The 19,500-nt window shown below is 42.0% G+C and overlaps 1 protein-coding gene across 1 annotated transcript; it reads right to left on the bottom strand.

Moving 5' to 3' along the window:
• Positions 1-291: 291 nt before the first annotated feature.
• Positions 292-19,457, bottom strand: LOC143301453 (CCR4-NOT transcription complex subunit 11-like). The gene is made up of 12 exons (XM_076615753.1): positions 19,415-19,457; positions 15,429-15,534; positions 14,635-14,769; positions 13,911-14,036; positions 13,151-13,204; positions 12,211-12,326; positions 10,008-10,161; positions 7,842-8,048; positions 5,127-5,206; positions 2,852-2,921; positions 2,120-2,275; positions 292-648 (listed from the first exon to the last, which is right to left on the bottom strand). The coding sequence occupies exons 1-12, from the start codon at positions 19,450-19,452 to the stop codon at positions 499-501; spliced, it is 1,392 nt and encodes a 463-aa protein (XP_076471868.1). The 5' UTR covers positions 19,453-19,457; the 3' UTR covers positions 292-498.
• Between the last annotated feature and the right edge of the window lie 43 nt (positions 19,458-19,500).

Below are 19,500 nucleotides of genomic sequence, written 5' to 3'. Positions count from 1 at the left end.
CTGCAACCTACATCCACACAGACTTCTCTGTGAAGGATATTAGTCTCAATATTTACACAACAAAGTCAGGCACACGAGATTCCACTTCAATAATACCAGTATTTTGCCTTCTTTTTTTCCAAATGATTATGTGTATGATCATGTGCAATATGTGGTACACATGCACTGGTACATAGTACATAAAAGTGTTTGCTGTGAAGAAATCAAGCTGAATGTAATAGATTTTGCATCGTCAGTTTTACAAATATCATCATCATCATCATGAACACAAAATCCACAAACTTAAGTCAATGCTTTTCAGATTTTTATTTCCAGACATAAAACTGAAATACACAAAATATTCTCCTCTCACAAACTTAATGTCCACACCCAAAGAACTGACTTCCAGTCAGTCAATCAGCCACACACACATGCAAACACATCTGTAATCGTAATCCAGACAGGCAAACACCAATATCCACAACAGCAATGCCATTGACATGATGCAGGGCTCATCAATTATTTGCCGGCTGTTTGACCTTGACCTTGCTGCTGCTGCTGTTGGGGATTGTCCACACTGTCCAGAGACTTCAGCAAGCGGAACAAACCCGCCGCCTCCCGGATTCGACTGAACTCAATGCAGAATGCTTGTACCTCTATGAATATGTCCTGGAAACAAGAAAAACGTCATTCACAGGTTAGAAAGGAACAATTCCTATTACTATAACGGTGACAGTTACGATTATCAACAATCTTGTGGTTACAGGAAATATTTTAATCAATCTTGTGAACAATACCTAATACTCTATTGGTGACAGTAAGAATTTTCAACATTCCAGTGGCTACAGGTACAATACCCAACCATCTGTGTGTTCATCCAGAAAAAGAAAGTCATTTAATTTCCAGAATAATTTCCAGCATGCCTGGCTGAAGAGAAAAAAATTCTAACCTGGCGACAGTTAAAGGCTGACATCAAAGCGCATTCCTCCAAAATATGGTACTCTACAAGCAAAGTAAAACAATGACTGATCACAAAAATTTGTAGTGCTCAAAGGAAGCTTTCCATGAATATGGGAAACATTGTCACACTGTTAAAAAATATATATATTCCATTCAGACAGCTTCATTTTCAGGCAATCAGAAACCAGGATGAGCTATGCAATCTAAATCATGGTTAAAGATTTTCAAGATCTAGAACAAGGGGTCTCAACTTTCAAGGTGTCTTCCTCTCTACACCATTATGTCTTTCTAACCTATACATGCACACACACACACACACACTCCTCTCTACACCATTATGTCTTTCTAACACACACACACACACACACACACACACACAAACACCATTATGTCTTTCTAACAAATACACACACACACACCATTATGTCTTTCTAACACACACACACACACACACACACCATTATGTCTTTCTAACACATACACACACACACACTCCTCTCTACACCATTTTGTCTTTCTAACACACACCATTATGTCTTTCTAACACATACACGCACACACTCTTCTCTATACCATTATGTCTTTCTAACACACACACATACACAGACCATTATGTCTTTCTAACACACACACACACACACACACACACACACACACACCACATACTATACATGCAAACAGACACACACACACTTCAAGTGATAAAACGTAATTTGAAGACAGACACCCAACCCTAGAATCATTCAGTACTAAAGCTTCCAATTACCTTAAACAAACCGAACTTTTCATAACATAACACCACATAACTCTCTCTCACAATCATACAACAGCACTGGCCCATGCCCATCTATGCTGCCATCGTGGCTGCCTGAAGAAATCAACTGCACACACTTATTTCTGGAACTGTCAAATACTTTTCATATTTTCGTCAAAGCCTTGCATCTTCGTCCTCTTCTTCATTTGTGGGCTGCAACTCCCACGTTCACTTGTATGTACACGAGTGGGCTTTTACGTGAATGACCGTCTTTACCCCGCTATGCAGGCAGCCGTACTCCATGTTGGGGGGTAACACACCTTGCATCATTTTCAGTTTCTCTGAACAGATATGGACAAATCGGGACAGCAGGCATGTCTGTGAAGACCACAACATACACACCCACACGCTCCCTGTTCCCCTCACCCGGACATCAATGGTCTTGTTCCTGATGAGGGACTGGAGGAAGACACAGACCAGCCTCACCAGCCGGTTCTGCATGTAGCGGTCCTTGATCGTCTCACACGTGGAGATGCAGTTGGAGATGTACAGGTGAATGAACTCTGAGGGCAGGTCCACTTGCTGTGCACAACAACCAACATAAAATGTTGAAATAATAAAAATAATGATAACATATAGTACTTGTACAGTACAAATTCCCCATGTCATGGGCTCTAATTGCCCCCATGAAAAAATACATACTATAATTATTGTTATGAGCATTTGTGCCTATTCTTGAAAATTAGCCCAAAGTGTTAACAAGTAGAAAAATGCAAATACCCAAAGGAAAAATTCAACACAAGATACAAAACGTTAATGAATTATTCACATACACAAACACACACACACACACACACAAAAACCACACAAACATGTGTGCGAGTGCACACATGCACACACATCATAGTACACAATCATTAATAGTAGACAATCAAAAATACAACCTACAAATTCTGAAACTAAACACTCACTCACTCACTGATAGTCATTTTAAGTTGACAGTACTGGAATGGGATAAGCTGTTCAGTATCATTCAGGAGGAGAAAAGGTGTGTCTTCAGACCGGATTTGAAAGAGGAGAAAAGACAGAGGGTAAGACAAACAGAAAGCAGCATCAGACAGCAGAGGCCCCAAAACCAGAAAAACTGTTTACACTCACCGTCGTCAGTCGATTGACCACCTCCATCGAGTGTAAGGACATCTCCATATTCACCAGCACCTGGAAGTACCTGAAACAGTTCCTATGGTTGTAGGCATGTTTTTACTGTCATACTGACTGTTAATATTGTAAAGTTTAGTGAGAAAGATTATGTGCACATGTGAGTGCCTGTATGCACACATGTGCATGCATGTATGTGTGTGTGTATGCAAGTGTCTATATGTGAAGCGTGTGTGTGCGTATGCATACTCACATGTGTGTGTATCAATGTATGTGTACATGTCTGATTCTGGATATGTGCATATGTGTGAGAGTACATAACTTCTCTGTGTACATCTGCTGCCTGATCGAGGATGGGGCTTGGCATCAGACCGCTCATCTCCTAGCAAAAGCACTGGATATTTCTGAAGGTATAGTTTGCTTCTTTTTTTTTCCTTTGGCATTTAATCCTGCTGGCCCAATTAAACAAGACTGCTGCAAGAAAAATGTAGGAGAGGAATAAATGTATGTCAAAGGAGATTAATACGCTGATCAAACTGATCATTAAAATTTTAGTACTGGGTAAGCAATAATTTACCTTAGAGCTGCAATCTACATTACATGGAATTGCCAGAGAACAAAAATGCCTAATTCTGTTCAGCTTCTTAAAAATACATACATTGATCCAAGTTCAAGAATAACACTCAATTCAGCTAAGGTCCAGAGTTTCAGTTTCAATTTCAGAAGGAGGCATCACTATATCCAATCAAATCCATACACCCTACACCACATCTGCAAGGCAGATGCCTAACCAGCAGAATAACCCAACGCATTTCATCAAGGCCTTGAATGCATGCACATATATTTGCGTATAGATCAGAACGAATCTTGTCTACAGAATTTTGCCATAGGACATCCCTTTTGTTGCCATGGGTTCATTTTCAGAGCTTGCTGCACACAGGACCTCGGATTATCAGCTTATCTGAATGGCTCAGTCTGATTTTCCAGTCAAACTTGGGAAAAAGGTCGAGAGGTGGATTCAAAGTCAGACCTTCACAGACTCTGTATTGGCAGATGTGCATCTTAACCATTCTGCCAACTTCCTCATCAGGAAGGTCCAGAATAATAATCGATTGAGCGAAATTCCAGAATAATGCCCAGTTCTGCTGGAAGGACACAATGTGTTGAAACAGCACAAACTGTCAATCAAACTGCGATGTTAGAAACAAACTGACTGACTTTCCCATGCTTAACAATTACACTCTCCAAAAATGTTAAGTAAATAGTTCTGGATTCCTCAACAGACACTCACAAGAACACACTCTCACCAGCACATACACACTCTCTCTCACACACACACACACACTAACATACAAACACAGGCAATATCCACATTTCTTCCCCTGTACTTTTCAGTTTATAAGACTGAAAAACTTGTAAATTGGTTGATAAGACTGTGATAAAAACTCCACACTTCTTCCACTCTTCTCTTTGATTGGGCTTCTTCACGTCTCTTGACAGAGGAAGAAATGTAGAGTATATTATTACAATGTTATTTGAACAATTTGACGGGTGCAATAGCCGAGTGGTTAAAGCATTGGACTGTCAATATGAGGGTCCTGGGTTCGAATCAAGGTGACGGTGCCTGGTGGGTAAAGGGTGGAGATTTTTACGATCTCCCAGGTCAACATATGTGCAGACCTGCTAGTGCCTGAACCCCCTTCGTGTGTATATGCAAGCAGAAGATCAATACGCACATTAAAGATCCTGTAATCCATGTCAGCGGGTTCATGTTCCGTGGGTTATGGAAACAAGAACATACCCAGCATGCACACCCCCGAAAACGGAGTATGGCTACCTACATGGCGGGGTAAAAAAACGGTCATACACGTAAAAGCCCACTCGTGTGCATACGAGTGAACGCAGAAGAAGAAGAAGAAGAATTTGAACAAATTCACAATTTTTCCGTCTGTGAATCGAAACTGAATGGAAAGAACACAGGGGAAGAAACATGGATATTGCCCAAACACACACCAAAACACACACATACTCATACACTAACATGCACACACAAACTCACAAGTGCACATGCTCACTAGCACAAACAACACACACACACTCACACCACCACACACAAACACACACCGTCACACACATACACACACAACCATCCATATTCCCACTCACTGTCCACTGCATCCAGAAACAACGCACCACAGAGACCACACAACACACTATGTACAAATCCTGTAGAAACAAACCAAAAACCAAGACACCACAAACCCTCCACACTCACTCTGTAATCTGATTGGACGTCATCAGCTTCAGAAGAGCCTCAATGGCCACCAAGGGGTTGTTTTCTACAAGCTCTGGTAGCTGCAAACAGGGAATTATCCTGTCATCCATTATACACTGCATAAATGTGACTGTTAAGATTTGAGCTATGAGCATGTGAGAACAAGCACATGCACATCACGGCATGCACCTTTGTGCATGTGAACATGTTTATATGCATGCGCGTGTGTGTTTGTATGTGTATGTGTGTGAGGGTAATGTCTGAGTGTGTTTCTAACATGCACATGTGTACAGTGTGTGTGTGTGTGTGTGTTTGCGTGTGTGCATAATTATGTACGTAAGTGCCTGCATGACCCTCATATCATATGTATATGCCTGAAAGAAAACCTGCAAGTGCTGCTAGCAACCTGAGTTAAATGTGAACACCAGTCTGAACTAAAGATGTGTATGTGAGTTGATTTTGTGTGTGTGTGTGTGTATGTGTGCAACAAACCTTTGTGTTTGTCATAGATATAGTCACATTCTTAATATATCATGCAGTACTAAAAAAAAATTTTGAAATGCACAGAAATCATTTGGGTAGACACCCAGGCACTCTCACTCCTCTTTCTTTATCTCTCTGACTCTCTCTCTCTCTCACACACACACACACACAATCTCTATCTCTTTCTCGTAATGTGGATGGTAAACAGCAGCAAGAACAGCATACTACTCTTCACACACGTGATATCAGTAACCTGACCCAGGCAGTCCGCAGTGGGAGGCAGGCTGAATCACAGCGGACGAGCGAGACAGCAACAGCAATTCCCGCAGTGCCAGCGTCAACTGAAGCTATCAGTGACGACAACCCGGAGAATATCCCTGATTCCCAGTCAGGCACTGAATCTGATGACTTTGCAGCTGAAGGTGGGCCAAACACTAACCATGTCAGTGAGAGACATGATGATCTTCCGTATCAAACGGATTGCTGGAGAAAGGGGAGTGAATCAGAGATGGATGGCAGGCAGGATCCAGGCAACACTCTGAGGGCTCAGAGGCCGGCTGGGTTTGGACGAGGCTCACCACCCATGACACCAACCCAGGATGTACCTAGCCCAGGTTCCAGCGTGGGTAACTGTGGTCTCGGAAGAGGACGTGGTCACCGAAGTCCCAGTGACCATGAGGCATCGCGAGTGGGGCAGGACTTGCCACAGATGACCCAGTCACAGTCCTTTGTCAGGCAGAGCAAGATAACGGACAAGTGGACCAGATCAAGCACTGCTGTCAGTAACATTCCAAGTGAGCCCACAGTGAACAGTACAAGCAGAAGTGTACATAGCGGAGAGTCAGGCCAAAGCCCAGACACTGTACAATCAGTAATGTAGATAGCTGAGAGTCAGGCCAAAGCCCAGAAACAGTCAGTACAATCAGTAATGTAGATAGCTGAGAGTCAGGCCAAAGCCCAGAAACTGTACAATCAGTAATGTAGATAGCTGAGAGTCAGGCCAAAGCCCAGAAACTGTACAATCAGTAATGTAGATAGCTGAGAGTCAGGCCAAAGCCCAGAAACTGTACAATCAGTAATGTAGATAGCTGAGAGTCAGGCCAAAGCCCAGAAACTGTACAATCAGTAATGTAGATAGCTGAGAGTCAGGCCAAAGCCCAGAAACTGTACAATCAGTAATGTAGATAGCTGAGAGTCAGGACAAAGCCCAGAAACAGTACAATCAGTAATGTAGATAGCTGAGAGTCAGGCCAAAGCCCAGAAACAGATCATGTTTGTGATGATGATTTTGGGGTGAGTAATATTAAGGCAAATGAATGTTCCCTAAAGTCTCTTTCTTTATTATCCTTTTGTACCCTCAATGTAGAAGGTTTGTGGTCAATGTTAAATGAATTAGACACTGCATCTTGCCTCAGATTTAAACTGTTTCTTTTTACAGTATAGTCCTGTTCCTGGTGATAAGAGAATATGTACTTTTTGTCACACAGCCCTTGAAACAGAATATCACTTTCTTTTGGTTTGTCCAGATTATCAGACTCTAAGAAAAGAACATTCACCTGCCAAATATTACAGAAATCCAACCTTGTTCAAATTTGCCGCTTTGATGTCCTGTGCTAAGTTGCGAAGTTGTCGGGGTTTTTTGTATGCAAGGCTTTTGGCATGAAAGAGGAGCTTTTGAAAGTGGACACAAGTGGATGACTGTGGGTATACATTTTAATGCACTGTGGTGTATCCATCAACTTTTTTTTTCCAATTCTTGCAATTTGTAATTAATTTTTGTTAAGTTTTGTCAGCTTGTCAGCTTCAATTTTTGCATTTCACTTAATCCAGATGTGTGTCGCTGGACCTGTGCGTTAAACGCGCAAGCGTGTATGTGGGTGTGTATATGCGTGAGTGCATGTGTTTGAGGGAGGGGAGAGGAGGGAGAGAAAGATAATGTGTGTGTGCGTGTGTGTGTGTGTGTATATATATGTGTGTGTGTGTGTGTGTGTGTGTGTGTGTGTGCGCGCGCGCGCGAGAGAGAGAGAGAGAGAGAGAGAGAGCTTGTAAGAGTCACAACACACATTGATATATTGTTCACACTATTTGATTCATTAGGTAATATTTTTGTTAGTGGCCCACTTCTTTGTTATGGGCCGGAGGCCTAACAAATGAACCATTGTCTTGTCTTGTCTTGTCTAATCTCTCTCTCTCTCTCTCTCTCCTTCCCACCACAGACAGAAAGCCACACACCTTCTGTGGGCTCAAGCCGACGTGATAGATCAGCTTGGAGTCGCTCTTGAGCTGGCTGACAATCTGGGTGCTCTGCCCTGGGGTCAGGGGTCCCTTGGTGGCCTTCACCAGGAGGCGCCGAACTTCAGCGCTGGCCGAGCTGCTGGCGCACATGGTGGGGTCCCAGGTGATCTTGTGGTCGCTGTCGGAGGGGATCATCCACACCATCTGCACATGTATCCATCATGTTGTTAGTACTGCTAGCTCTACAAAGCAGGAAGCAGGCTCACCCAATAACTGACCACCCCCTTAGCTTTGGGGAGGCAAAGACCATTCTGCGCAGCCACTTCAAGAACAGCTGGCGAGAACAGCTACATCTGGGACCAGGGTAGGACAGCATCCATCAACTGGGTTGAGCTCAGCAAGTCATCATCCTCAGACTGCGCACAGGCCACTGCCAGCCCCTCTCCCATCTCTACAAACTGAAAATTTCCCACACACACCAATGTCTATTTGACACCACTCCTCAAACTGCAGCCCATGTCCTGCAAGACTGCCCTCTACACAAAGAGCTGAGGCGCCAGATCTGGCCCAGTCCTGCAGCACTCCAAGACAAGTTGTGAGGAACGTCCAAAGAGCTCCAGCAGACCACGAACATGGTAATCTACTTTGGACTGACCATCTGAACATGGCCTGGGAACGCTGAAGAAGAAGTTAGTACTGCTATTGGAGGCGCCATAGCAGTCGTTCAGGCGTTGGACTTCTGATCCAGTGTTCACCTGTGATCAGGGTTCAAGGCCCCCGTTTCAGCTTGGTGCTGTGTCCATTAGGAAAGGCACTTTACTGCGATTTTTTTCACTCCACCCAGGTGTCAATGGGTAACCCAACTTCAGCTGGGGAAGAAAAATACGGCAGAAGGAGAGGACTGGGCCCTGCCTTCCCATGCCAAGCCCTGGACACAGTGGACATGAATTCATTGCCCTGATAGCTGTAAAAAGTTATGGGACCTTTAACCTTTAACCTACTGCTAATGTACTGCTTCTTCTGTGTGGGGTGACAGTCAATCTTCTTCTGCATTTGCAGGCTGCAACCCCCACATTAACTTGTAAAAGTGGGATTTTACATGCTGTTTTTACCCTGTCAGGAAACAGCCATGTTCCCATTTCAGGGGAAGCACTGGATATGTTCATGTTTCCATAACCCACTGATATGGATTACAGGATCTTGAACATGTGAATTTGATCTTTTGCATGAGCATACACACTTGGGGGGTTAAGGCATTGTAGGTATGTGCATATACTGACCCAGGTCATTGCAAGGTAAAAAGAAAAATAAAGGAAGATTAACACAGAACAAGTGTGAGAGTGACTGCTGTTTGTAATTGTAAAACGTTTATGGCCAAGTTGCAGGTGCCGCTTAAGGCATGCACAGAAGAAAAAAAAACTTTTTTAAATGGTCAAAATGCCAACATGGAATTCCATATTCCACAGAACTCCCACCCTTGATCATCACGAGTCCCACCCATCATCATTAGTCTCTCAACTTGTAAGTTGTCGGTGTGACATGAGGGCAAAAGAGACAACCTCCTCCACTCTGTTCTGTTGGTGTCTGTCAAGAGGTCAAGGAAGATCATCCCCATCCCTTGAGTGCAATATATATGCACAAAGCATTTACTTGACACCAATTTCAGTTTCTCAAGGAGGCATCACTGCTTTCTGACAAATCCACATACACTACATCACATCTGCTAGGAAGATGCTTGACCAGCAGCGTAACCCAACATGCTTTGTCAAGCCCTGAGTGCATGCATAAATATTTGTGTATCTGTCTATCAGAGTGGATTTCTCTTACAGAATTTTGCCAGAAGACACTTTTGTTGCTACAGGTTCTTTTTTTTTTTTTTTCAGTGGACAAAGTGCATGCTGCACATGGCACCTCAATCTATCATCTCATCCAAATGACTAGATGCTCAGTTTGATTTTCCATTCAAATTAAGAGAAAAGGAGAGAGCAGGAATCAAATTCAGACCCTCACAGGCAGTGTTTTAGCAGATAAGGGTCTTAACCATTCTGCCACCTTCCTCCTCCAGCATAATACAATTAAGTACAGATTTTAAATAATAAATAAATAAATAAAATATGTAAAAAAAAGCAAAGAGTTCACTTGACATCAAGGCATGTGACAGACCTCATCCTCAGCAATGTGGAGCGGGGGGGCGATGCGGATGAACTCAGGTCGCAGGCAGTTCTCCACGGGGGACTTGCTACTGGTCAGCAGGGCCTCTGCTGTCTGACGCTGAACGTCCGGGTTGATGCTCTCTGGCTTGCTAAACTGCTCAAAGCTGGACACACACATGCACGCACACAACGCATACAATATAAGACATGTTCCTTACATATCCTGGTCTGCCTGGGGATTAGATGGGTGTGTGTGTGTGTGTGTGTGTGTGTGTGTGTGTGTGTGTTAGTGGTCTGCCTGAGCAAACAATGTACACAGTTTCATCCATACTAACATGCCTGCATACACATGTAGGTGTATATTTGGGAATATTTTCTTTTTTCTCCTCTTTACCCCCTCTTTTCTCCAGGCACCCACACCCATAAACATGCAAACTGCAAGAAACAGAAACACACACACACAATCTATTCTACATATTTTCTGTTGTCAATATGGGGAGTTCGTATTATACTCCCAGTTTGGTTAAATATACTTACCATGTCAAACTGATGCAAACCAGGTCTATCTGTTTGCTCTTCTCGGCCAAAATTTATTGCAGCAACTTAGTGATACAACATCTCGCCATTAGACTGCCGTCTGCTAGCCAATGAAATGCCATTTCCGGCAGTAGGTAAAAAATCATTCTCAAAGGCCGCCATTTTTCAGATAAGGACATTATCAATTTGCTCTGTCTTTGCCAACCTCTTATGCATTAGAAATGTTATTTTCATGCATGTTTGTTGTTTGCTGCGGCTTTCTGGGACACTTTCGTCTTGGGATTCATGTATCTTACATTGTTTGCGTCTGTTTGTGACGTTTTATTCGATGTTTTGTTTTGTGAACTTCGTCTCGCTCTCTGCTCTCCTTTGGTCGTCGCAGACCGTTCCTAACTTTCTTCTACTTACAGACTCGCCGCAATACTTGGGAATAACTTGTCCCCATCAAGGAGCCTCGCTAACCCTTCTGGTGATTGCCAAACCCGTGAGGTTGGGATAGTGCTCTCACAGGAGACTATCTCTGGTTCCGGGACCCACGGGTTCTCCCATTTGCAATCGGGCCAATGCATCTTTGTTGATCACATTGAGGTGGAACAGTTCAAACTCCTAACACAGTCAGGAAGGGGACTGTGGGGGATTGGAGTTCGGGCCGGACCCTAAGTTATCCCAAGCGAAGGATGGTTTTGTTGTGGGATATGCCCCTAATGTGCCTGTGGTCGTGAGGAGACGGCCTTAAAAAAAAATATAATAAAATTTTAAATTATATATATATATATATATGTATACAGATATATATTCATACATACATATATTTCTCTCTCTCTCTCTCTCTCTCTATGGCCAATCTTATACTCATGTTATAGGCCAGACATGATGTCACAATGGGGCGTGATTCAGCCCTCTATTCTCTGTTCATGGACAGGATCTCAGTGGTGACACTGCTCTCTCTCTCTCCATTCTTCCCATGCCGAGTCCCCTCCCCCACCTCCCTCAGTGGGGGCGGACACCTTTGGCCTTTCGGAGGGCCATACTTTCATGCTCTCCCCAGGTCAAGTCACCCCAGTATCCCTACGGGAGGGGATGTGGGGTGCGTGGCACCCACCTGCTTGTCAGGTGAAGCCGCTATCCGTCAGGTCTCCCCTGCTGGGGGAGGCACAGACGTGTCAGGTGGTCCCGGGACACCCAGATCGGGACAGGTTACTGGACTTCCCGCTGACCTGGACAAGTTTTTTTCTTTATTTTTTCCCTTCCTAAAAGTCCATGTGCCAGTGAGCCCTGGGGATGGGCTCACAGGATGGTTGGTACTCACGGGTAGATCCCCTCCTTGTGCCCATACAGGGGTTGCCACCGGCACACTCTGGGCTGCTGGGAGGGCCAGGGATAACCCCAAGTCCTATCCTCCCCGGACTGAGCCCAGCACCCCTTACCCTACACATTTGGTGCTCAACAGAAAATGCCCACCGCATCACCTGGAGTGGCCCACTGGTGTCAGTCAGAGTAACCTTTCTGGTCACCAACGCACCCCAGTCATTTTGGAAAGAGTCAATACCTTGTATGAGGATATCAAAACATAACCTGTGCCATCTAAACAATCAAAAAGACACACAGTGCATCTTTCTGAATTCAGTTTGGGGGGATAGGAATAAAATAAAGCAAAACAAAGAGAACAACATTACCTTGTGGGTTTACTGTCTCTGTCTGGCACTACACATGGCATGGCAGAACGACTGGTGTGTGGCATCTCAGAATGTCTCTCCACCAGTGTCAACTGCAGGCCGCTAACATCGTAGGACTGGTGAAAACACAAGCACATAAAAAAAAACGCTTTGGAAAAACTCTCAATGGAAGCATACAAAAATCACTGACATACACCTGGTACTCCAAATACACCAAAATCTACACACACATATATACTAATATCATGACTGAACAGGAAAATCATTTGCAGAGACTCAAACAACCTACATAGCTGGAGGAATCTGGTGAACAGTTTTTTGGTGTGGTGCCCCACTGACTCTGCACACAGCTAAGGGAGAAGACGACGACGAAGAAGAAGTATCATGACTGCCCATACTACTTGTACACTGTAAGTTTGATCACTGACACAAAACACGCATCCTCACAGAGAACTAAGAGAATAAAGACTGCTGGATAGTTGAACCATCACTTCTGCAGGGCCCAAAGATCGATTCCTGTACACATCTGAACTCTCTTTCTTATGTGGTATGTCCGCGTTCTGAGCGAATCCTTCAACATGCCATATATTTGGGTTTCAAATACACTGCAGTGTGAACTATATGTGCTCCTCAGAGTTATCTCCTAAATACCCTTCCCTGTGATCACTGTGATTTCTTAGGGTCCTGTAAACCCTTCCATATGTGGTTTCCTAAAGTCTCAAACATCCTTTAGTGGTGCAGAGCAGTGTGGAATGGTTCAGTATGGTGTGATGTAATGCAATGTGATGGGTTGTGTCGGGTTGTCACGCTGTGTTGTGTTGTAATGGATAAGAAATTCTCAGCCCTTTTTATTATTTTTCTTCACCTTAAATTTCTGCAGTATCTTTCGCTTTCAGTTGCTTGGCTTTTTTTATTTAAAGTAGTTAAAGCAAAATCTTACCTGCATGTTGCTCACTTCCATTTGCAACACCTGGGTACATGTTTTCTTGTTTAACTGTAACAAATCACACATCCATCAAATAAACACACTAAAAAGGACACGATTCAGTCCTTCCTGTTTTGGAAGGTGGCAGTGTTTGGCTGTTCTACCCACACCCTGAAACCTATTTCTATAAATTTATGTCATTCATAAAACTTACCAAACTAACAGAAACAAATATAAAAATGCACTTTTTTAAAATACAGTTTCAAAAGAAAACAAGACTGTAAGAGGAGGTATCTGCAATCAGAGATGATCAATATTTCCAGAAATGGGATGGGGGGGGGGGGGGGGGGGGGAACAACACTGAAACTGAATAATTTCCAGTACATCTCTTTCTGCTTCTTCCCTTCCACCTCGCTCTGTAGTGAATGGTAACATATAGAAACTGCACCATTCAAATAAAGTGTTCAGAAATATAAGTTATAACACAGTGAACTATATGCTAAGAATTCACTGTTACAAATTTCATATTTTGCTTTCATTCTGTTTGAGAGTCAAAGAAAAACAAACTGATAAAGCATTGTCTGGAAACAGATGCACAACCATATCCAGACCGATGTCAAGACACTTTTTTTTTTTTAAAGTGATTCAAATAACTATAAGTAAAACAACAAACTTGAACAGATAAATACACAAATGAACAAACGAATGATCAAAGAAAGAACAAAACAAAAAATGAAATAATTCAAACAAATATGTAAATGAATGAAGAGCTCACCTCTTTGGTGGGACTAGAAATGAGCTGAGACAGAAAGTAGCGCTCGGAGGGGGAGATAGGAGGGATGGCCCAGTGAAGCTCTACCTTCTCTTGCTCATTCTTCTCTGTGGACAAAGCTGGCGGGTTCTGCAAAGACCAATCACACACACACGCACGCATGCATGCACGCAAACACACAATGAACACACACATACACATACATCCACAAACACTCACACACACACACATACATGAACACACACATTGAAGCACACACACACATACATGAACACACACACACACACACACACACACACACACACACACACACCAAAACAAAATAATTTCTCACAAGACCACTCAATTTTCAGGTCTGTATTAAAATGTGAAAAATGCAACTGCAAGCAAGTACCGTTTAATCAAAAGATATGGTATAAGTATATAATGCAAATGAGAAAAGAGGCCTGTGTTTATTAATAGTATGTCAGCTAATCAGTCATTCTTCTTCTGATTCTGATATATTTTTCTAGACTTCTCTTTTATGAATATCAGCATTTCACAATTTCAAGGACAAAAATGCCTGATACTAACATGGGCTGATAACAAACTGCAAATTTCTCAACACTAACCAAATGCCTGACCAATCACAGTGTTAAAGTCTTTCTTTTCTTTTTTTTAATCAAGACATTTTGCTTGAAGCTGTATGCTCTTATCAGTCAAACTACCAACTAAAAAAAATCCTTACCAAGAGATGCACAAACACTGACGCAAATGGGTTGGTCGAGACCTGTTCTGACCGATACATTTCATACAGAAGAAATATTGCGGCCAATTTTTGCGTAGGGTGAGGCAGGAGATCTGGGTTCTGCAGCAAAAGAACCTGCCAGAACATAAAGGAGAAAATTCAATATGTAAAGATTTAAGATTCAAAGAAAAAATTTTTTTCAATCTGTCTTAAACTAGTTAAAGAGAACATGAAAAATATTTATCAACCTTTCAGAATCAGCACTTCCAGAAAATGTGTAAGCTTTCCAGCAGATCAAAAAATTCATCAAACTAAACTGCTGTTTTAGTGTTCCCCTTTGTACTGCTGTCTCCGTGTCTGAAGCAGATATATAGATACGCCTACAGAGATGAAACAAAATCTGAAGATCTATACATCTACCAACAGAGAAGAAACAATTTGTATGGTCTGTTTGTGACCCACTATCACACTTCTCACTGGTGTGACCTAAACCATATTACTACCTATTTTTAAATATTTAGATTAATAAACAGTTCCCATGCCTAAGCAACAGTATTTATTTTGTATATATACATGTCAAACTGAAATCTCACTGCAGAATACAGTGTATTTGTTTATAGCACATGATTTTCATTCAATCTTTTTGCTCTTTTTAAAGTTTTTTGCATACTATCCCCCCAAATATTCCTTGAGATGCTGGTACACTTGGAAATCAAGACATTCATTATATTATCACATTATATTCTCTTCAAAAGACCTATCACAACATTAGGCAGAGTAAGTTTTTAACTTACAATTGAGGAGCCCACTTTAAAGAAATCTTTTTTGTCAAAGTAGCCATGGAAAGTGCTTGCCAAGGCTTCAAAGGTCTGTGTCTTTGTTCCTTCTTCGGACAGAACACTGTGAACAAAACATCACATGAATTACTGGCACTTTTGTGTTTTTTTTAATTCTTATCAGCACACATAGATAGGACAGGTGCAGGTGATGTGAGATAAATTGACACAAACACACACACACACACACACACCACACACACACACACACACACACACACACACACACACACACACACACACAGAGACTGATAGAGAGATATATATACACACCTGCAATGTTGCATTTACATATTCACAAACACACACACACTCAGTTTATCTTAACAGTAAGAACTCACATTGCTACTGCTATATAGTTGCTAAAATGTCAAACTCAAATGTTTTTCAAATCATCATTTGTGTAGTATGAGTCACTGTGTGAGTTGAAGTACATTGCACTTGTATGTTTCTGTACATGTGTGTGTGTGTGTGTGTGTGTGTGTGTGTGTGTGTGTGTGTGTGTGTGTGTGTGTGTGTGTGTGTGTTTTAGCATGCATGTGCATCTGTTTGCTGTCACTGCTGCAGTGTACACATGTAATCTGTAGCATAAACAACACTGACTTCAAGCTGTGTACCCTGTAAACCCTCTTTATTGTTGTGCATGTGACTTGAAAATTTGAAAGTGAGGTCATAAATGTTAAGCAAAAAGTGGACTTTAAATTCTTTTTAAAAAAAAGGTTTTTTTTAGCAAACCTCATCCATTTCAATAATATCTGTTTTATACTCTTACTATTTCAACTGCACATGTGCATGCACACTTGTACACAGACACAGCAATCACATCAGTCTGCAGCTGTCACTTCAACAACTGTCCAGAGACTGAATTACTTGGAGAAGTTTGAGAAACTCTGGATTCCATGGGGGTAATTAAAAAAAAAGTTGCTGACTTTCATTTGTACAATTTATAGCAACAGAATAAATTCTAGATTGCTTTTGCTGGAGTAAGTTGAAAAAGTACAGAAAAGATTACTCCCAAGAGATAGACATAGAGCAGATAACGTATTTGATATGAAATTAAATTAAAAAGCAGACTGATCCACGTCAGAAAAGAAATATATGTGTGTCATCCATGCTCATTCCATGGGCAACAATCTCTGTCTCACACACGCACGCGCGCAAGCACACACACACACACACGTGCATATATGCATGCAAGCATGTGCATGCACACTATCACAGAGCCAATCTTATAGTCATTTGTAAGGTGTTATGGAAACTTTTTTTTTTTTAATCTGAATGCACACCACCTGATTGTTCCTTCTTCCCCTGTGCAGGAATATATTGCCAGTTAATAAAAGAAGGAGAAGAAATCACCAGAATGACACCCTACCATGCAAGATCATAAAGCACATTCTAACCAGTGCCATCATGCATCATTTTGAACAACATGGGGTACTTTGTGAACAACAGGATGGCTTCAAAAGCAGGAGATCCTGCAAAACGCAGCATCTGGAGTTTGTGGACAAACTGTTGGAAAACATGGAACAGCAGCTCAGACAGTTGTTTTTGTCATGGACTTTTCTAAGGCCTTTGATAAGGTCAACCCTGCCTACAACAAGAAGTAGGAAAACACAGAGCAAGTGTACAAACTGCATGGCTACAAACACTGCAAACAGTGAAGTCCATCAAACACCTTAACTGACAGCAAAGACCTCAGCTGGAAGAAGCACACTGAGATATCTGTTCCAAGGTGAACAAAAACCTTCGGCTTCTTGAGGAGAAACCTAAAAAGTCAGCTCCCAGACCATCAGGTAATTGGCATACAAGTCATTTGTCCATCCAGAAACTTAATTCTCATCATCAGTCTGGGATCCATAACAACAACAGGTCAATGACCGCCTGGAATCAGTCCAACAATATGCAGAAAGGTGTCACGTGTGTAATGAAGCACTACAGAAACACGTCAAGCGTCTCCGACAAGACTGATCAGCTCAAATGGCCACTCTCCAGCAGCAACAGCAAATGGCAAGCCTGGCCATGCTGTACAAACTGCAGCACAACAAAGTTAACATGCCCTCCTTGAGACAGAAGCTCATCCCCCCCACCGCTGCAATGACAAGCCCACCAAGAACAGCTGTCCCAGATCTACTGCAGGACACAGTACAGACAAGCATGATTCCTCCCAAGAACAATTTGGAACTGGAATGCCCTGCCTCAGACAGCTGTGGAGGCCAATGCTACAGGCACTTTTGTGTCAAGGGTGTCACACTGGCTGCAAGATGCTAACAACTGACTTCCCCCACTCCCTTTTTTCTGTTGTTGTTGCTGTTGCTGGAACAACCGATGAAAAGAGCAGCTATGTAATATTCTATATTCTTAGCATAGGGATCATGGATCAAAGTAGCGGTAAATGACAGGCTGGAACTGTGCTGGTCGGGGTTAAGGCCCGGGGAGCACTTCGCTGGCTGGAGTGATCTTACCGTCTAGCCCTGTTACCGCGAAATAAATGTCCTTTTTCAGGAATAAAATTAGTACTTCTTCCTGCAGATTCCTCCCATTCATGGCCAGAATAATCAACAAAATTAATGGTCATGATCATTCCATGGTCAGCATATGCAGCACTCCGACAAATCAGCTCCATTCGCCAATATCTAACCACAGAAACCACAAAGACATTGGTTTGTTCTTTTGTTCTATCTTGATTAGATTATGGAAATGCTCTTCTTGCCGGCTGCCCCAAACACTATGCTGACAAATTTTAAAAAGCTCAAAACTCTGCAGCATGACTCACACTCAAGGCTAAGATAACGTCAACACATCACCCCCCTACTCGCTTCCCTTCATTGGCTCCCCATTCAAGCACGAATACAATACAAACTCTCAGTCCTTTATCACAATTTCTTCACTGATTCTTGTCCCGTCTATCTTTCAAATCTACTTTCTGTCTATTCACTACCCAGACAACTCCGTTATTCAAATGACATGCGCACATTGTCTATTCCAAGAATTCACGCAAAAATTTACGGTGAACGTTCCTTTTCTTTTTTGTTGCACCAAAACAATGGAATTCACTGCCCTTACACATTCATCCGCATTCAAGAGAGAGCTCACTCAAAACACATCTTTTCAGTTTGTATCTAAGTAGAGCTTTTCCATCTGTATATGCTTGCTGTGATTTGATCACTGGACGTGGTCTTGGAGTTGATTTGCGTGCATTTGTGATGATTTTGGGTGTGGTTCTGTGAGGCCTGGTTCCTTGGTACATGTTTTGACCAGGGTAAATATGATATGTTTTATCTTGCTGTGATTTTCAGCCTATGTGATGTGAGACTATGATATTGCCTGTGATGATTTTACATTATGTGTGTGTATGTATGTATGTACATATGTGTAATGTATGTCTAAGTGTATATATATATATATATATATATATATATATATATATATATGTGTGTGTGTGTGTGTGTGTGTGTGTTATGTATTTGCATGTGTGTGTGTGTGTGTGTGTGTGTGTGACTTAGTTTGAAGCATGTAGATTTTGGCCAGAGTGATGTGAGATAGTCTGAAATATGTATTTTAGCAAATAGTCTGAAATATGTATTTTAGCAAATGTGATGGGATACTATGTCTTTATTTTTTTTCATTTAATTTTATTCTATTTTATTTTTTATACATATTTCTATGTCACTTAGTGTTAAATGTGTATATCTTATTGTAAAACGGTGTAAGCCCCATTTGAGATGGTGGTACTGCGCTATAAAAGCCTGCATATTATTATCATTATAAACAGAAGTGAAACTTGTAGCAGATTCATCGACAAGTCGATGTTAGCTACCCACACAGAAGAAGAAACTTATTAGTCATCACCTTTTCAAATGTTTTAAGGCTACAGTAAATATTAATTGTTTCTTCATCGAAATCAAACAGTTAAAACACACGAATGAAAAACAGAAAGTACTAACGACAGTAGAGAGGCGAGTTCCTTTACGCTGAGCGCCATGTTGAATCTCGTGTGTCTTATCTCGTATCGATTGACAACATTTATTGC

This window comes from Babylonia areolata, chromosome 27 (assembly GCF_041734735.1).
Source record: "Babylonia areolata isolate BAREFJ2019XMU chromosome 27, ASM4173473v1, whole genome shotgun sequence".
NCBI classification, from domain to species: Eukaryota; Metazoa; Mollusca; class Gastropoda; order Neogastropoda; family Buccinidae; genus Babylonia; species Babylonia areolata.
The sequence above is the reverse complement of the archived record's forward strand: the minus strand, read 5'-3'. Positions and strand labels throughout refer to the sequence as shown.